The sequence below is a fragment of the Struthio camelus genome, chromosome 3, assembly GCF_040807025.1.
Source record: "Struthio camelus isolate bStrCam1 chromosome 3, bStrCam1.hap1, whole genome shotgun sequence".
Lineage (NCBI taxonomy): Eukaryota > Metazoa > Chordata > Aves > Struthioniformes > Struthionidae > Struthio > Struthio camelus.
This window is the reverse complement of record NC_090944.1, coordinates 38,241,586-38,262,976: the sequence shown is the minus strand read 5'-3', so window position 1 is coordinate 38,262,976 and position 21,391 is coordinate 38,241,586. Positions and strand designations below refer to the sequence as shown.

Genomic DNA, 21,391 nt, shown 5'->3' with positions numbered 1-21,391 from the left:
AAGAACAACCCAAGCGTCCTGGGAGTAGCAGGGACTTGCCTGCAGCTACTGCTACCGTGTGAAGTCTCTGTTGTTAAAATCAGAAGTGCCTTAGCTCTGGGAGCTTTGGCAGCTGGTGCCTCGAGTTTCCTGTACTCTCAGCACGCTGGTCAAATAAAGGGGAAGACAAGGAAAAGCTTTTATCTCTGTGTTATGTCAAAGCTTGCTCTCAAATGCCCTCTTGTGGGAGTCGACATACACCGGCTCACTGGAGTAATCCCATAGTATGGAGAGCTACGGGACAGACGGACAGATGGCGGCACTGCCGCCTCGTTGCCTCAACACATTTTGTTCAGGTTGGGAAATGAGAGGGGTTTCGTGAACATCTGGCAGTTGAGATAGGCAGAGGCTGTCCATATTCTCAGATCTGGCAAGGCTTAGAAATTAGAAGAAGGCCTACTCAACACATCTGATTTCTGGTAATTCTAGGCATTTTCAGAAACTGAAGATATGGCAACTAGGGATTTTTAATATTGAATACTATTACACCTTTACTACCTTAAGTACTTGAAGATGCATTGAATCAAATATGAAGTCAGGGAGGTTGGTATGGAATTTACCAGTGATACAGATGGAGGAGCTAATTTTGTGAGGTATTAGCTACTGACTATTTTCTTTATTAACGGGCCCCTGAATAGCACTAATATTTATAATACAGGAAATGTATTATTTATTCTACTCATTACATATATCCACCGGTCATACCACAGTTAAGAGTAATTGTTATGTTTCCATCAGGTTGCTGTAGGATTTAGCACTTAATTTTGTTGTAATTTATATGCATGAGATGCTTAATCTGACTTCCTCATTTCGATCATGGGCCGTATCAGTTCTTTGTCTTGTTTTATAACATAGATGCAGCACAGTCCTTGTTTTAGGCTTTGACTATCTCTAGTTCATGATTATCATGAGACAGTATGTACCAACAGTCAAAATATACCATCAGTCATATGTTGGTTTAAACAAGTCTATAGGCTTTACATAGCAGTATAAATAAACTTTCTAGCCTTTCTAATATACTTCCTAAAGATAAAATCTATATATTTTTTTCTGGTATGTCTCATACTATGAGTTGTGGGAATCCTGTAGCAGCTGTTGTGGGTGAACAAGTGGTCCCTGCAACACTGAGCATTTGTAAAACGAGATTTTAAAAGGCTATGCAGTGTCCACTAGCTCAACTCATTCCATCATGAGGTAACTCGAAAAGGGTAATGCCTTTTTTTTTTTTTGGTGCTTTCAAAAGTTTTTTCCAGTGTGTTTGTTCTCTAAGGTTTTCTAAGGTTTGTTGTCAGTGACCCTGCAACAGCTGCTCTATTTTAGGCAGGTTTTGGATGTTTTTATTTAATGTCAGAACCACTGCACAGTTTAAAACCATTGCCTTACTTCATCTTCTGTTCCACATGAACCATCTCTAATTCTGTCCTCAGTGATTCAAAAGGAAGAATTAGTGTCAGAACTATAGTGGTGCTTGCTCATCTTTCAAGTCAGTCATGTATGCTGAGCCTTTTTCAAACCACCCTAAAATCTGGAAACAGGAGACTTAACAGGGACTGGATCGTTCCACTGGCCCTTGGCCAGCAGCTCCGACTCACTGCCGGCCCAAGGCTGATGTTCCCCCTGCCACACTGCATTTCAAAGGCTCTCCAGAAGGCTGGTTGCCTAGAGCAGGCTTCCAACAACTAGTTATACAAACTAAACATTTCCTAAAATAAACAGGATTTATTCATATGTGAAAATGTGTTCAATATGTATTTCTATAGTTATTAAAGAATATTTATCATCCTGCTGAACGCTCAAGTATACCTGCTTCCCCAGGGATGAACTCAAGTTAGAACACAGACTGGGAGAAAAGATTAGTGGCGTGCAGAAAAGTCTAGTTTCATCATGCTGTAAATTACATTAAGTAAAATTTTTGATAAAATGATGCACAAAAAAATATTGAATTACATGAAAGAAAAACAAATCAATTATGGGTCAATAGCAATGTTTTTCCAGTCAGCTAGAAATTAACCGAAGTATCTTTTTTGTAAGAAAGCAAATGACACATTTCTCCGATACCTCATCTGCAAATACTAAGCATGATTTGTTAAAAGTATAGTAATAGTGAATAGTAACAGTTAGAACCATCTCAGAAAAAGATATGTTAATTTTTCAATCAAAAATTTAATTAATTTATATGGGATTTACTTTATCATTGCTCTACTGGAGGTTTTATGAGATTATTTTCATATTTCAGTTTATCCCCTTTATTTTAGATATAATTTTTTTTTCAGTAGTGATGCCAGTTATCATGCATAGTATAATGTATTTAGAACATGTATGAATATCTTTCTCGGCATGACTATGTATTTAAGTTACTTTAGATAAATAAGAACTTAATCATTTAAAATGAGGAGGCTTATTTTTCAATAGAAAAAAATATTTTAGGTTGCTGTGAGGCCCTTATCAAATCAAAACCGAAAAGCAATATTCTCCCAAAAAGTTCACGTTGTGATTAAAGCACAAGTGCAGGACTCTGGAAAACATGGTTGGAAATACTTAAGTCTTCCTGAGTTATATACTTAAGTCTTCCTGAGATATATCGCTGCACAAGTTCACGAAGAAAACTACTGAGCTTTTATTAGTCAACTTTCTAAGTACCCAAGGGTGAAGTTCATCAGGCCAACCAATCTGAACATCTAACTCATTTGAAGATTCTCCCACCTGTCGTCTCAATTCAACACTGAAGTTTTATCCTTTTATCATAGGTATTAATTATGAGAACTCTATGCTTGCAGTTGACCTTTTTAGTGATGATTGAAGCAAAAGAAGCATTGAACAGTTTGGCATGATTACCATTGTCAGTAGTCATCCTTCGGCACTGAATAGCAACCGTACCTTTCCTTCATTTTCCTGTTAATGCTGAAGTACTTACAGCATCATTTGTCATTACCCTGCACATCTTGTTATAGTTGCATCTTATTCAGGGCCTTTGCTGTTTTGATGTTATGTGCACATGCTTATGCTGTGCTTCTTAGGTTATGTTGAGCCTATTTTTTTTTTGTTAGTTGCTCATTTTCCTGCTATTTGAAAACCGTGAAGTGCTAAGCTGGTCATAGCTAATACCCTGTGTCTTTCTCGCACAGAAGGATAGTTTAACCTGATATACTTTAAGAAAGCAGCAAATTTCATTTTTCCCTTATTCAAAGGTCTTGCTGAGTTCTCTATATCATGATTCTTTTCCACAGTAATGTTTGGATTGTTAAAAATCCCTATCACTCCACATCCTATATTCTTAATGGTTCTGCTATTTTTTTTTTTATTTATTAAAAAAATCTAAGTTTTTGTCCAATTACTTTTGTTAGATTTGTGATCTGTAGTGAACCATTAAATACACCATATTGCCTATGTTATTTTCTCTGTGAGTGTACAACATATCCTGCATAGTTTTTAACTGTCTATCTAGATACTATAATTTTCCTTATCGACGGACTTCTATGAGCTTCCCCTTAAAGCCTTTTCTAAATAATTAGTTTAGACAAAAAAAAAAAACAGGTTTCTTTTTTTTAATCTTCCTCTGTTTTCTCATCACTTTCTTTCCTGCTCTTCGATTTTTTTTTTTTTTTTTGATGTAGATTCCGCTTTTACTGGTTAGCTCAGAGAACATCACTTGATAGTAACAGAAGACAAAACCATCTGGTGGCACCATCTGCCAGCCATACATTTATCTTTGGAATGAATTTTCCATTGTCTGAGCTCTGATCCTCCAAGGAGGACCCCAGAAACACCACCTGATCCTTTAATTCCTACCTCCTACAGTTTCGTAGTCCTTTGCAATCTTCTTAAGTTGTTCCTAAGAGCATAAATAGTTCCTACAGAGATTGTAGCATAGTTCCTACAGAGATTGTAGCATATGATACTAGTCATTGGATTAAATTTTTCAGTAGCTCCTCAGATTGAGAATCCTGGGAGGCATTACCTATCTAGTATATCCAATCTGAGTGATACAAGGATCCTTCCATCACTTTTTGAATAGAATCCTAACCTACATTTTACTTGCTCATGTCAGTGATAGCTATAGTTTTCCCATCTCTGTCAATGGAGTAGCTTCTCTTATTCACTGTAGCTCTTTACCTGTATAGTTGTCCTTTGAGTTGGGATCAATTTTGGAATAGAAAGATGCTAGTATAATTTATAGCAGGCTAGAGGTTGCTCTAAATTAATGCAGTGCACAACAGATGGATGAGGGACTGTAGATTTTTTGTGGTATATCTGATGAGTTCATTGTTTTCATAAGCCATCTATTATAGTCTTCAAAATGTTCTCTTTATATATTCTGCTATATTATTGTTGGTTTGGGTTTGTTATTAATTTGAATTTCAATTAAATCTCTTTAAAAGTGGAAAAATAAAGAGAGTTGATTGAATTTCTGAGTTTTCTGTTGACTTCTAAGAAGTGGCTTTATTCATCTAAGCGTGGAAGCCACTTTGACAACTATTTTTCTTGTATTTGTTACTAGGTTTTTGAATATCTAAAAGCATTTTTATAATGTGGCATATAATTTAGTAATTAGAGTGCTGAGATGTAATACTAGAATACACAAAGAATATATTTGTACATACTCATACTTATCCCTTTGAAATATTTAATTTGTTAACTATCAGCTCTGATCTATGAAAACCTCTCGTTTTAAACCTGTCAAGCATAAATAAAATAGTATTTCCAACCTGGAAAGGTTAAATTATGCAGTTGTCACTTGTACTGTGAAGTAGCTTTTCTGTTTTCCCAAATCTAACATGATTTATGGTTTTAATGTTTCCTTTTTTTTTCCTGTCAGACAAAAACTGTTCCACGGACATTGATGAATGTACCTTCAAGCCCTGCAAAAATGGAGGCCATTGCCATGATTTGATTGGTGAATTTTACTGTAGCTGTTTTCCAGGTAAGAAGTCAAGTGATATTTAGGTGAAAAATGTTATGTGGTATTCATGAAAGAAGTACAAATGGTTTTTCATATGTTTGCATCTGGGTAGATAGATTTATTTTGCATAAAAAAGAGAAAAGGATTGAGCAGGTAGTCTTTAAATGTACTATACAATTGTTACGTGTCATCAGGATTTGTTTCCAAAACATAAGTCAGGTGCCAGAAGACCTACCTTGCAAATTGATGAATAAAGAGTTGTAGAAATCAAACAAAACTGCCAGAACGATTCACTTCAGAATTCCTAATTCAGAGGAATTTTTGCATTTCTAAATCTTTACAAAAGTTAATTTTCTGGTTGCTTTATGTAAATATAGAATAATTTTGTTTCCTTTTATACTTGCAAAAAAGATTTTTGAAATTTCTTATGATATATTGAAGGAAAAAAAGGGAGAATTTACACTGTAGATGTAGGGTTACTTGCACTGAAGAACTTTAGAAAAACTAGTAATAATTGAATTGAAGTCATCAATAATATCAGGTCAACTTATTTTTCGGTCTTCATATGGCATAGATACAGCATCTTATAAATATACAAACTTATGTGCTTCTGTGTGTTTTTTTTTTTCTGTACAGAGCTGGATTGGTGCTGTAGGCCAGCTTCTAAATATTGGACTGTAATATCTTTTAATATAACATTTTTCTTGCTATCTTTATTGTAGATTGACTAGTCATCATCTGATTGGAAAGTATGAACTAAAACATAATGAGATGATAGTACTTTCTCATTTGCAGTTTTTTCATCCTGTTAGGTCACTTGCATTGCATTAAATCTTGTTCTACCATGTTAAGTTAGCAAAATATACTGTAATAGTAAAATGATCAAGCTTATATTTGGACAGAAATATTTGCTTATAATAGGCACAAAAAGCAAGTGGTTAAAATACTGTGTTCCTGTAAAAAATTATATCTATTTTTATGTAAGAGATTTAACAATATATGTAAGGTGTTTCTACTCTAATGTATAAATAGCTTGAAAGGTATTGAAGTGTCAAGTGTAGAAGTAACACTCATAGCCAGCACTGCTACTAAATGGTAGTGTATATGCATAATAATAGTATGAACATATACATAAACATATGTGGATATTAGTATATATAGAAGTTTGTGTGTGTGTATCTGTGTGTGTCTGTGTGTGTATGTTTGTATGTATCACACATGCACATACTCAGAGACACATACAAATATGTGCACATACAAACCTCTTATAAAAACCTTCAAGTCCCTCGTTAGCCTTTCAGGATGTAGAATATCTCAGTTTTGTCAACAGCTTTTCTTATTACTATGGTTAATTTGTTAATACCAAGTTCCTATATGTTGATACCTCAGGTTATTTTTACTTTTTAAAATGCAAAACCTGTGACTATATTTCATTACTCTTTCTATGGTGGATAAACAAAATGTCACACCTTACTTTGTTAGAGAGTATTTTATTGTGTGCGGTCACAAACACAACAATAACCATGAAAACATCTGCCTGCTTTACAGTACTGAAACAATGAGATCATATGCATGAAATGATTATTGAAATGATGTAAGAAATACATATGTGAATTCTCAGATGATACCTATTTTGTATTAATAACTTTGAACACTTCTTAGATGTAGTCTTTGGGAAGAATTAATACATCTACAAAATGCAGAATGAAAATAAATGATTTAAACAGTAGTTAATCTAAGAAGTTATGAGGTCAGGCATGCACGTACTGGATTTGAAAAAAAGAAAGCAAGGTATTATCTAAGTAAAATAAAATAAATAATATAATCATATATCATAAGGACTGTGAGCATAGAAAACAGAACAGCTAACAGAGATCTAGCACTTATGACAGCAGTTTCCAGGCTTCTTCAGGGAACTGCAGGAAGTATTTTCTGAAATCTTCCTTTTTGAGGAACATCTGATGGGCTGCTGCTGTGGGTCAGGGGCAGCTTCTGGAGGCTTTTGCTTCTGTCAGCTGTTTTCTTTTTAGGGAATGCCTATACATACCCTCTTCAACTGACTGCTAATCAGGGAGTGTCAAACACCTACTCGTCTGGTGAATGGGGAGCAGATATAAATCTAATAGGTAGGAAGACAGTCCTTAGAGTGCAGAAAATGGAAGCTTGATAATCATTGCAACAGGATACTAGAAGCTGTGCTCAAGACTGGGTGAGACTTGAAACCATGAATTAATGATGTTGATGTACCACAAAGCAAGGTCTCTAGTATCAGCAGGAGCAACTACCCTAGGCACATCAGAAGCCTTGACCTAGGCATAACTCCTGAGGGAGGATGTTGTCGTGCAGGTCTCAGGCCGCAGGAGGTGCCTGGTGCCTCTTCCTTGGGCTGGGGATGCAGGTGGCCTCACTTGCAAAGAAGATGAGCAGACTTCACGTCATCATGGAGGATGAATCCAGGAGGTCAGCAGTGTCCCTGCAGATACTGTGCAGAGGCTAGAGCCTGAGCCATGTGGTAGAAGGAAGGAAGGATGGATAACTAGAGATTCTGCTCAAAGGAGTGGTGGATGCAGACCCTCAAGATGGGGGATGCTGGAAATTTATAACTCTATCAACCGAAGAAAATTCCTTCTTTGCCTGCACATCTGCACTTACAGAACAGGCATAGTGTCATGAGAATAGATGAGAATGAAACAGAGCAGTCAGAGGAGGCTTTAGAGCCTGCTAAGCCTGAACCAAGCGTCCATACCAAGTGGAAGTGGAGTGTGATAGCAAAGATTTCCCTCTGCTGGGGATGGAGGAGCTTGTCTGCCTTTCTTGATATCTGGAAGGTTTGATGCTTTTCAGGGGCTTGGATCTTGGATGCTTTAGAGAGACTGCCGAGGTTCATCTGGCCTTCAGAGTTATTGTTGCCCATCTGAATGGGAACCCACAGTGCTACCAAGGCAGATGTGGAACAACCCAAAAAGTGGCTACAGAGCTGTGCAGTAAAGGGAGGAGGGCCTGGGGTGAGGCATATAGTGTTCTCCTCAGTGCTTTCAAGTAAAAGGCAAAGGCTCAGGCAGCTTTGATACGTCATGCAGGTCAACATCTGGCTGCATGGCTGGTGCTGGAGACAGAGCTTTGGCTTTTATTACCACAGGACCCTTTTTGAAGGACAAAGACTGTTGGTGAGAGATGTGACCCATCTGACAAAGTGGGGTAAGAGCTTTGGTTTTTTGATGGCCTTGCTAACTGAGTGAAGAAGTTTTTAAACTATATACGCCACAGGAGGACTGCCATAATCTGAAGATAAGTGAAGACGTGGGGGCAATGAGGAATTGTCTAGGGAACAGAATGGTGGGGGAGGCTCTTACACTTGTGAAAGCAGCACGACAGTGGGGGTCCCTCTTAAGTGCTTACGCACAAATGCAAGGAGCATGCAATACAAACGGGAGGAATTAGAAGTCTATGTAGAGTTGCACAGCAGTGACCTCATGGGGTTTAGAGTGACATGGTGGGATAACCCACACTGCTGGAGTACTGCAGTGGAAAAATATTGACTCTTTAGGAAAGACAAACTGAGAAGGTGAGGAAGAGGGGGTTCACTCTAAACAAAGGAGTGGCTAAGATGTGCTGAGCTTTGCTTTGGAGCAGAAGATGAGCCACTTGAAGTTATGGGTAAAGATCAGAGGAAGGATCAACACAGGTGATGTTGTGGTAGGTATCTGCCACAGACCACCTGATCAAGATGAAGTCAGTGAAGCCTTCTTTAGACGGCTTAAAGAAGTCTCATGGTCACAGGCCCTGGTATTCATGGGAGACTTCAGCCATCAAAGTATCTGCTGGAAGTATAACAGGGCTTGGCACAGGCAACCCACGAGATTTCTGGAGTGTTGATGACAATTTCTTAATGTACTAATTGACCACCTGAGTAGGGATGATGCTCTCCTTGACTTGTGGCTCACAAACAAGGAAAAACTGGTCAAAGACATGAAGGTGAATGGCAACTTTAGCCACAGTGTCTGTGAGGTGGAGTTTAAAAACCTGTGAGAAGTGACAAACAGCAGAATCACAATTCTGAACTTCAGGAGAACTGGCTTTGTGGAGAGATCTGCTTAGTAGGATCCTATGGAAGATTGCCCTGGAGGGCAAAGGAGCCCGGGACAGCCTTCCTGAAACACATGAATGGTCCATTCCAAGGTGCAGAAAGTTGAGCAGATGTGGCAGAAGGCCGTCCTGGTTGAGCAGGGAACTCCTGACTGAGTTTGAATGCAAAAGGGAAGTACTGAAAGGTGGAAAGAAGGGTGAGCTACCTGAGAGGAATATAAAGATGTGCCCAAACATGCACAGATGGAGTTGGGAAAGCTAAAGCTCAGCTGGGACCGAAATGATCAAAAAATATGGAGGACAGGAAGGTCTTCTTCAAGTACATTGGTAGCAAAAGGAACACTGAGGAAAACATGGGCCTGTTGCTGAATGATGCTGTACATGTAGTGACAAAGGACATGGAAAAGATAAAAAGGTATTCCAGAAAATTGGCTGGACTACTGTGCTTGAAGGATTTATGATCAGCAGTACAAAGGCTAATTGGCAATCTGTGACTAGTGACTTTCCTGAGGAGTTAATACTGAGGCTAAAATGGACATTAATGAAGACATTAATGACTTGGACAATGGCAGGTTATGTTCTCAGGAAATCTGCAGATGATACAGAACTGGGGGGAATAGTCAAAATACTCAAGATTAGGGTTGCTATTCAGAGGGGCTTTGACAGGCTGAAGAGATGGACTGACAGGAATCTGATGGAGTCCAATAAACAGAAATGCCAAGCATCTGAGGAGGAATAACCCCATGCACCAGTATGGGCTAGGGGCCAACTGGCTGGAAAGCAGCATTGCAGAAAAGGATCTAGGGGTCTTGCTTTTCAACAAGTTGAACTTGAGCCAGCAATGTGCCCTTGTAGCAAAGAAACATCCTGGACTGCTGAGAGCAGGCAACAAGTTGAGATGATGAACATTTTTCTACTCAGGACTTGTGAAACTGCATCTTGAGGACCGTGTCTAGATTTGAGTTCCCCATTAGCAGAAGGACATTGCCATAATAGAGCAAGCCCAGCAAAGGGTTGCAAAAATGTTGGGGGGCTGGAGTACCTGATGTAAAAGGAGAGGCTGAGGGAACTGTGTCTCTTCAGCCTGAAGAAAAGGCTAAGGGAAGATTTTACTGGAGTAAGCTACCTCACAGGAAAATACAGAGAAGGTGGAGCCAGACTCTTCTCAAAGGTGAAAATGGTGGTAGGGCAAGTGGCAAGGACACAAGTTGGAACACAGGAAAACTCTGATTAGATATTAGGAAAAGTATTGCACTTTGGAAATGCTGAATCATTGAAACAGATTGTCTACAAAGCTTGTGGAATCTCTATCCCTAGAGATAGATGTGCAAACCTTGACTAGACACTTCTCTAAGCAACCTGATCTGGTTGGTTTTGCTTTCAGTGCGTGGCTAGATGGCCCTGAAAGGTCCCTTCCAACATAAACTATGTTATAATTCTATGACTAAATAAGGAATCTTTGCCCCATTTTATGTCCACTTTGCAAACACAACACTTTGTGTTGAATTTGAACTGAATTTCTTGTGCCTATGTGCACAGCACAGTCTTTAAGACTGCAAGTATTTGGACCATATCCGAAAGTTTTCTATAATCTTCATTGGAGTGTTGCTTTTTATCAATGAACTTTGTAACTGAATGCAATGTAAGAGTTTGTTTATATACAGTGCTTTTCAAAAGCTAGAATTTGTATGAATATTCAAAAGAACTTCTCAAATGTTAAATTTTTCCCCGTGTATTAATTTAGTCTTCTGCTAGGAAGCAGCTTCTCATACTGAATTTTAACAAGGGAAAAAACAAAGTTAAAAGTAATTACTGTAGATGTATATTAAAAAAGTAACAATTACAACAATAATCTGTCATCTGGAAATTTGCCCTGAAATGGAAAGCTGAAGACGTACAGCTTGAGGAGTAAGTGAGGAGTCACAGTTTAAAAGTTATTTCTTGGGGAGAAGTTATCTGGTTGATATTTAAGGAAATGTTAATCTAGAAGTTATAGAAGGTACTGAAAAAGGCAACAAAAATGATCAAGGAAAGGGAGCAGCTGCCTTATGAAAAAGCAGGGACTCTTAATGTTTGTAGAAGAAAAGAATGAGGGAGAGTGATGAGGCTTAAAAATCATGAAAGCAGTGACTAAGCTGAATGCAGAACTGTTCGCCAATATGCAAGAAGCAAGATGGCACTAAATGAAGAGATTGGATGAAAACACATAAGAGAGTACTTCTTTTAACAGATAATAGGACTTTTCTAAGTTTTTTGCCACAAAGTTGTGCGTCTAGATAATCTTAATGAGAAGGTTTGGTAAGGGATTAGACTAATTCACAAACAACAAGGCTGTAAGCAGATACTGAAAGGTCCTCTGATAATTGTAATGCAGTACCTCTTGATGCTGAATTTATGAAGAGAACAGACAGCTGGAAGTGCCTGGGCTCATATGCTTGCTCAAAATAGCCTTTCTTTTTGCCACTCTGACAGAGTTCCGGCTAGATGTGCCCTCGGACTGACCAGTATGGCAATCTCACATTTTTGTGTTTGGAAAACCTTAAATCTATTACACAGCTTCTTTTCTATTCCCATTTATGCCTTGCTGGCATATTATTCCTGCTACACCCAGCTGAATACATAAATATTTCTTTTTTCAGTGGGATTACTGCATGATTAACATGATTGCTAAAGAAGAGACTGATTTCCAAGCAGAAAATCCTGTCAGTTGAGATGCTTGGTTTGATGGATTCAATTTAGAATCAATTTTTGTTCAGCCTAATACCTCGAATCAAAGGAAGAGAAGTTCTGATTAAGAGTAAACTCTCAAAAGAAAAAGTGTAAATCAAATTCTTCCTTATTGGTGGGTTCTGTTGTAAAGTTTACTGTACCATGAAATAAGACTATACTTTCTTTCAAACCTTTCTGGCATCCCTTATTATGAGGTAGAAGCTTATATATGAAAGTTTTTACTCGAGGAAGAGGCTTTAGAAAAACACTGTTGCATGCTATGACTGCAAAAATAAAATGAATCATTGAGTTTACAGATGGGAAATATTTAAAAAATCTTTCAGTCCTTCATGCTGCTGTTGTGCAATCACTGCTGATACAGGATTTGCAGTGATGGTTTCTTTGGTTTAATTTCAAAGGTATCTAAGGAGGAGGGTCTAACACTTTCCATATGAAACTGTTGCACAGCTTACCTAAAAGATTTTCCTGATATGTAGTTTAAAATTCTCATTTTTAATTTCTTGCTCCAACTTAACAGTTCATTTATACAATTCGGAAGCCAAGCCTTTTTTTTTTTTTTTTACCTCTAATATTCTCTGAAATCCTTACTTCTACTGGCATAGCATTCTTTCTAAACAAGTCAGCCCCATCAGCTGTAGAAATGATGTACAGCAGTCTACCACTTACAGAAGATGCTGTGAGCATTCATATAGAGGAAAAAGTATAAGACAGCTTGAATACGGTTGGTAGGTGGACTCAACATTTTAGGGAAATGGAGGTTAATATGTTCAGCATCTTATCTCTCTTGCAAAGTCTTTATGTTGAAGCGTCTATGTGCAGCTATATCCATGAGACATCAGTGTTTACCTCTTCTCCTGAGGAGTGGGCTGAGGTCGCTAATGGTCAGAGCTGCCTCAGAAGCACAGATAATGGAGGTGGCTCCCCAGGACCTGCCACATATCTTACATCCTACTTTGCAAAAGTAGTACCCTTTCGGTTAGGAAAAACAGAGGGAACATCACTAGGGGTCCTTCCTAAGAGTTCTTCCTCATACTTGTAGCTGATCTGCTGAACTGCTAAATATATTTCTCCTTAGCAATTATGTGCTGGACCTTTCTTCAGTATCTCTAGTAATTAATTCTTCTGCGGTTTTGAGAATCTGGGTACATTCTGTTATTTTTCTACTGATGGGGTTCCTCACTGAGAATATCAAAGTCTAGCCATTTACTACTGATGAAGGTTTGATTGTTCTTTTCACTTTCTCATTGAAGCCTTTATAAAATTAGTTGAAGACCTCATTTATTATATCATGTATATTTTAGTCAAAAAAGGCATGGACTTAGCAGAAGAAGGTAACACTTAACATTGGCACAAGCTGTGAGAAACTTCTTGTATAAAAAAGAAAAAAAAAATCTGAAGTATTTGCAAAATGAGGCAGTAGAAAGAAGAATCACAAGGCCATTCCTTGCTTTTTCACTCTGCAGCGTTACGATTAACGTGTCCTTCTCTCCTACCCTGTAACGTTTACTTTAATCGTGCTGTTTAAGTCCAGTACAATGAGAGAGGTTCATTTAGTTTAGCTTTTTAAGGTGTATTACATAACACGTTGAATAAATAATTGTGTCATTGTGACGCTCAGACATTACTGTATGGAGGTGGTTGCTGGAATGTTGTGTATGCTTCAGCAAAAACCTCAGACTATATTAAGTGAGACACAGGAATACAATAGAAGGATGCTGATCAGTCCCAGCCTCAGCTTAGGAGACCGACAGATGGAAGCTGAGGCCTAGGTTAAGAAAAAATGTCCTATCTGGGGACCTAGAACAACAAAGAACAAACGACTTTGCTTAGCCAGACCTGTCAGCAAAGAGCAACCCTCCATGCTGGCCAGCAGGCTTGGATCCTGAAAATGTGAAACTAGTTGCTTAAACTTACCTTCAATATCTTATTCCTCTTTCTTTGTCACTGTTTTGTTAAGGAAAAAAAATAGTGACTATTATTCACTGTTTGGAGTTAAGCAAGTAATGATTTAAAAGGAGTCTATAACCTGTTTCTCCTCAGAAAGGAAACACCCAGAAAAATGAGCCAGGATTGGGAATTCCGCCCAACCAAAGATCAGATAGGCTCTATTTATCTTCTGCTGCACTTCCTTACATCTCCGTCTTTTGTTACAGATTTCTACTTTTACTTAAGTTCCTTTATCATTATTCTGCAGCTGCCAGTTTCTAAGTGATATTAATTTATATGAAATTATCCAGTCTTACCCTGTTCTACATTTATTTTTAAGACTCTCTTGTCTAGATGTATGCTTTAATTGTAGGTTTGAAGTTTTTTAAGCATCTACTGAAATTTCTTGAAGGATTCCTTATTGTCCTTTATGTTTCTCAGTTTAAATTCTCTCTCTCAGTGGATTTTTTTTTTGTTTTGCTAATTGCATTTAACTTCATAAAAACTATCATTTGAAAAAGCTATATTATACTCAAGTGTGGTTCATAAAAAGCTAGATATTCTTGATAGATATATTAACTACAGCTAGATTTCTGACAGGAGTAATAAAAGAAGTAGTAAACTACAATATATTCAAAATAATCTTGGAAAGGGAGAAGATGAGTTGTTTGTGGCTTTGTTACTCAATTTAAATGCTACACTTGCCTAGTAAGAATAAATACATGTATTAAAAAGTTTGTTTGTATATGGATGGTGCCATTGGTGCTATTTGTACACAATCTGTAAGTTGGATGATGATGTCTTCATTGTATCTCCTTCTGTCTCTCATATGTGTGTATGCATGTGTATGTATAGACATATATGCGCGCGTGCGCGCACACACACACACACACACACACACATATATTTATATATACAAACACATATGTACAGAATGTCATCATATGTCCTTTCAGGTGATTTTATTATCACAGTAGATTATCCTGATTTTATTGTACTTGCTAAATAACTATATTGTTCGCAAACTTAATTCATGGTTTCACTTTAAAAAATCATATAGTTCTTTAAAAGCAATTCAAAGGATGAAGTGACTGGTTGTACATCTGCTAAAAGAAAGCTAGATAGGCTGAATAAACTTTTTTATAGGCTGCACTTTTTTTTTTTTTTTTTAGAATACACAAACTTGTGTAAAATGATTCCACCAAAACTTGAGTTTTTCTTATTTACATATTCAGTTCAGTCAGTTGTAGGGAATTGCAGTGAAATCACTGCTTACAAACTGAAAAATTGTAAATGTCAAGGCAGTAGAAAGACATCAGTTTGTCTATGTTTCCCTTCCAAAGAGAGAAGTATTCTAATGGTTTTGTAATGCAACATTCTTTTGCTTTTAAATTATATAGAGAAAAGGTACTTAACTATTTTAGTATATCTAATTTCTGTAAATCCAATTGCAAAATATATTTACCTCTACCTACATTCATTACCAATTTCCCTAGAAGAACAAGACAATGCAATACAAGTTGTTTTAAGCTGTAATACCTTAAATTCTCATATTTCTGTTTTAATTTTTCAAATATATTTTAAGTTGTTATATAAACCTTTATATATACACATTCAATGCAAAGGAAAATCTGTATCTCTACGCTTATGTGAACAAAAGTACTGGCAAGAAGAATGCAACAAGTCACTTTTGCAGTAGTCATGTAATGGTACAAACACTGTATATTCAAAGTATGTGTCATATTCCATAACACACTGAGAACTACTTTCCCTTTTTTTATATTGTTCCTAGAAGCACAGGAAGATTTTAATCTTTAAACCTAACCTTTATGATATGTTAGAAAGTGGACATAGATGTATGAGCGTAAACAAAGATGTGCTATTTCTACGTCAGTGAGTTTTCATTGTTTGATTTGTCTTACACAAATAATGATTTAATGAGCTTTCTGCCTCAAAGCCTGAAAATTGTATAGCTTTGAGAAATTTAAAAGCGACAAAACAAGACTCGCGATTATCAAAAATATTTTTGAAACATACACCTTTTAATTACAGTTTCTACAAAAGATAAGAAGTAAAAGGATAAGGAAGAAGAAAATTCACATGATAGCATTTGCAAATCGTTCATTATATAGCAGCACATACTAGGCAGCATAAGGAAGCATGGAGGCAAGTGCAGGAGAAGGAAAAATACAGAAGCTGGAAGCATTGTGATGAAAATAGGAAATGAGAAGCCAAGAGAGGGCAAAATGAGAAGAGCAAAATACTTTGAAAAGTTAGTAAAAAGGTCTCTTATACGGGTTTAGTGGTAAGGGAGACTGTGATAAAGAAAGAGAAAGCAAATATGATTAAGGTAGCAGATGGCAAGTTTCTCACTGTCATGAAAGGAACTGAACTTCTTCGGTCTAATGGCCAAATGTTACTAAGTTACTTTCTCTTTTATAATTCCATTTTTTTCCTATGTTCTTATCTTTATCAGTATGGTGCTTCGTGATAGTGGTAACTGAAATTTGCTTGTCATAGAAAAAGAAAAAATGACTGGCTTCCTCCCTTTTTTCCAAAAATATGCTGTGTCATTTATGAGGCAAAAAAGTAAAGAAAAATATTTCTATTGATTAACTGTTCATCCAAAATAATAATTAAATTCTACAACCCTAACTGCAATGACTTTTTAAAATTTGACATTTTTCTAATAGAAACAATGTTATTTATTTTCAAAGTGGATAATAGGACATTGAATTACTGTTAACAAAAGCAGACACACAACAGCGATCTCTTGAGAGATATTGCAATATCCCATTACAAATCCCCCAGATCAAGAAATATCTCTGTGACAGCTCTCAGCTTGAGTCTATTCATCTCTCAGAATGAAATGGAAATGGCCAATTTTAAATAGTTATGTTAAAGACTTATTAAATCCTTCCTAGCTGTATTTCAGAACTGACCAAATTCATACTCTGCTATAAAGGATTTAACTCCCAAACAATTGCTTATTTTTCATTTGCTGCTTCTTATAGCTGGTTTCTCTGTATTTTTCTTATTGTCTGGTCCGTTAATATAGTATGTTACCGTATTTAAAGATCTCTCGCTGATAATATTGAGCCCATTCACAAATAATGGTCAATTAATAAGATCTGACAGCATCCTGCCTCCCATAAGTAGTTTAATACTCAAGCAGGTAAAAAAATGAATCAACTCTAGAAAGTTATTTCATTCCCTTTCACAACAGCTGAGAAATATCAGCTTCTGTATGTATTCATATACTCTCTTTGAACAAGAAGAATCTGAGTCGTAGAAGCTACAGATTTCTGCCCTGCAATGTTTTCTATAGAAATTAATATATTTATGCATTCCTTCTGTGAAATGTTGGATTACATAGTCCAATATTAAACAAACTCCATTCAGTCTTCCACTGAAAAAACAAAAAGCATGACAGTGAGCTACTGATGAATGTACCCTAAAAATTGGATCGGTCATACACCTATTCTTCACTGTGTATCCTTTTATCGAAGGCAGGCACTGACGTCATTATAGCTATAGTTTTTTGTAGAAGATAGACCATTTCATTGTCATTTGTGTTTTTAGAATGAAGCCAGCATTGACAAATCATAAGTAATGCTAAGTGGAAGCATAAGTATGCAAAATTAACTGCATGGCCAACTGACTACATTTATAAAGATATAGGCGGTTATTTAAAATATTGTCATGAGGGAGAAACAAAAGGAGAAAGTAAAGATACTCATGCATCTCTAAGAGAAGAAAGAAGAGCACTCAAGCTATTTGTTAGAACTTTCACTATGCAGAACTAATCTAGAAAGTATTGTGCGCTATAGAAATTACAGATAATTACAAATTTTATATTAAGGCTTTTTCATATTTTACCACTCTCATGCTGACACCAATACACTTGTTAGACTGCAGAGAGTAACTGCGTTTGCACATTGATTGTGTAGCCGTGGATTTTATTTTAAAATTAAATGTTAAAGTAGCACTTACATTCCACTAAACTTTGCATCTTCAATATTTTTACAGTTTTTAGCTTATCATCTGGGCACCTTAGAGATGATGAAAGTCTGTTCCTCATTTCTGAGAAGGAGAAGCTGAGACAGAAGTTACTGAGTTGTTTAAAAAACAAAAGTCTAAATTAAACTAAATGCATTATTAAGCTTAAGTCTGCCTGTCTGTAGTCACCATACAAGGGCAAGTAAAGGGAAATTTTTATTTCTGTCACATAAGCGAGCTCTAGGCCAACAGAGGACAGAGAAATATTAAGTTCTCATTTCCTTTCTACGTTGTCAGGTATAACTAGCCAGACAAAGATAAATGTATGATCAAAAATAATATTAAGGGTATTTTTATTCTATAGAACCCTGATTTACTATACCTTGCAGAACCTACCTTGACCAATGCTCCACAGAACAGCTAGGCAAAACAATTCCTGAAGGGACAGTGAAGCCAGTAATGGGTACAGCACACATTACAGTCTGTAATATTGAGGAGAACTGAAGCATCTGTCTGTAAGCTGGAGCTCTTGTATTTTTGCCTTACCAAGAAAAAATATATATACATAAATGTACATATGTGCGTGAGACAGGGGAAGGAGGAGTAAACACACAGCAAGAGTCATGCCCATAGTCCTCAGTCATTTTTTTATTTAACTTCTTTATCTTGATGCTTGGCTTTTAGGCTGCATATTGCTCTGTCCAGTCCTTCACGTTGATACAGCCTCTATGTCTTTTTCTGTTTCTGATAATAGAAATGCAAAGCAAATGTCTTTTTAGGTACCGTTTTCCAGAGGACAGACGTAGATATTTGAAATTTTAAAATCATGCTATTTATAGAACAGTTAAACTGATAATCAAAGCATGGTAGTTGGTGTTTTGCCTGTTATTACCAGAGTGAACATGCTATGTCTACTAAATATAAATTTTATATATGTGGTATATATGTATAACAATTGTCTACTCCAAAGCCACTATTATTGGTAAGTAGGAGTATTATTAATATGTAATTTGTCCAACACACATGACAAAATATATTCGAATTCTATCAGGAATCTAAGGATTCTGGAACTGTGTCTGCTGTGTTGTTTGGCAATTTCTGATTTAAATTGTTTTTCTGGAGTGTATTTACATGGACAAACCCAGAATGTCTTTGTTCTATTGCCGCTTTTTTTAGCAGCATTAGCACATCTTATATTGGATGGCATTTTTACTTTTCCTTTTCCTTTTGGCATTTCTATACACTCATTTAGTTTTTCATCTATGGTTTTGTTCTGTCTTTACGCTTTCCTACCCTTCTCTAAAATAACTTCCTCATTCAACAACTCATTGTTCAACTAATCTTGCACTTCTGGTCCTGCAATATACTGAAAAATAATTTAAATTTTGCTCAGTTTTCTTTTTCTATAGCTCTGATTGCATTAAAGTCTTGTATAAAAGTCTTGAAGTTGTCTGCTAACGGATTTGTCTAGCCAATCCTTCAGCGAAGTCTGTAGCTGGTACTTTATCTTCTTTAATCACTCATCATTTTTTTCTACTTATCTGTTACTAGGAGCTTTTTATTTTTTTTCCCCAGCCTTTCTGGTGTCATATGTTGTTCCTCTCTGATGAGAAATGAAAGGTCAAACATGGAGCTTAGAATTACATTGAGTCTTTGATATTACAAAACATACTCTAGAGAATATATGATGGATTAACGGTCATGCATGTGTGCTGCTCTCTTTGTCAGGCAGGTTGCTTATCAGCAAATTCTAACAAATAGTTCAACTCTAAAACTTCAGTTCTGTAGTATCTGCATACCCTAACACTGTGAATACCATCTGTGTACATAAAGAGCAGGCTGCTGTCTTTTTGTTTTTATTTATTTATCTTCCTACATTTTTCTTTAGAAATGGTTACAGTCTCTAGGAAATATTGTATTTGAATTTTGTAATATTCGTTCTGGTCAGCATCTGTCCAGTCAATGGGAAGAGTGGACTTCCAGAATCTACTCAACTTTATGTTGCACTTCAGAAGCCATTCTCTTTTAAATGAAGTCATTGAACTGATTTCCTGTAGCAGATCTAATTTGTCTCTAAAATAAGAATATTACACTGGAGAGTTCTTTATTTAATTGGATGTCAGATCACACTATGGGGGGCAGGTCGTTCTGTTCTCTCATTCTTGTCATATGAATTTTAAGACAGGCAATCTCTCTGAGACATGACTGATGCAGGATAACAATGCTGCCCACGGCTTGCGCTGATTTTACTGGAACCTTCGTGTTTCACTGAGCTTTTTCACAGAGATGTCAAGATGAACTAAATTTTGTGTAATTACTTAAAGTTGGAAAATACATGTTAACTACTAATATTTTTTATATTATTATTAATTACTTGTGTATGAAAACATGTAGTTCATTGCATATACTGGGTTTCTACAGAAATTTCTTCTACTAAGAAATATTAAGTGTTGGGAAATTGTATAGACCTATCAAATAAATATATGCTTTGAAGACAAAAAAAAGGAAGTTTCTCCATCAATCTCCATGACTGTTTTTAAAGAAGTGTTGTTTTGAATTAATTGTGTTCTCTACTGAGGAGTGAGAGAAGAGATATTTCCCCTCATTAGATTTTAATTCTTTTCATATGAAATTCTCCTTCTTATTTTCAGCAAAATAGATCAGCACAGTAGACACAAAAGACAAAGTTTTTGATGGTGGTACACATTAAGTTAAAAGGCTATCAAAAATGAGTGGGTGTTGGCTCTAGAAGATACATCAGTAAAATTAAGTAATTCCAGCAAGCAATTATAAATCAATGCTATTAAAAAGTAGCGCCAAAGAACCCTATTAAAATAGGAAAGAACTCAAAAAGAAGCCATCTATTTCTTCTGTTAAATCATGATTGTTACCTATAGCAGCAGTGAAAAAGAAAGGAAGGAAGGAGATGGAGGAGTTGTTTTTTGTTATTCTGCATAGGCAGGAATATTCCTGAATAATCTACCAACAAAACATCAACGAGAAATATATAGATATATATCCTCTAAGAAATATGCTCTTAGTAAATGACCATTTTGGAAAAAATCTTTGAGGACTTTTTCTTTCCTCATTTGTCTCTCTTTTAAGTAGAGTCTCTCTTTTAAGAAGAGATGTAGCTCCGCTTCTCCTTTCTTGCTGGTGAAGTACCATCATTTTAACTGGAGTTAATCTGGCTAGGGGTACTGTAAGAGAATCAAGGGGTTATTTATTTTCTAACTAAACTAGATACATTTGAGCCACAGGATATTTTTTTTTAGTTCTAGATTACTAATCTAGTCCTATGAACGATTATTATGGTTTTTTTTGTTTCCAAAATGCCACTGGCCTAAACTGATCTCTGACTTGGTTCAACATAAAATGATATAGAAAAATAAAAACTACTGCTATTAGACAATTTCTTAGTCTCATCTTTCCATTATGTATCAGGAAATATAGAAATGTCTTAGTTTTTGCATATAAGTTAATAGAAGAGATTAGCTAGGAAAGGGTAATAAATTACCTCTTGATGATAAGAAACAAGGTATGTACTGGGATACCCTTCACTTTCTTACTTTATCTCAATGCCCTTCCAAAAAAAGCCACAAAACTGGGCTCTTTGCAGTCCTTCTGATAAAATGAGAATGAAAAGTTGTTATTATTTCATAAGGTTTTTCTTTTTATTTTCTTCTGTGGCTATAGTATTTTGCAGTTGTA

At 36.2% G+C, this 21,391-nt stretch overlaps 1 protein-coding gene across 1 annotated transcript in view; it reads left to right on the top strand.

Annotated features, from left to right (window-relative positions):
• EYS (eyes shut homolog) overlaps positions 1-21,391 on the top strand; it is a 1,042,686-nt gene that overhangs the window by 348,573 nt on the left and 672,722 nt on the right. The window contains exon 16 of the mRNA XM_068937477.1: positions 4,856-4,960. Coding sequence (XP_068793578.1) covers positions 4,856-4,960 — 105 coding nt within the window. The remainder of the gene's footprint in view (positions 1-4,855; positions 4,961-21,391) is intronic.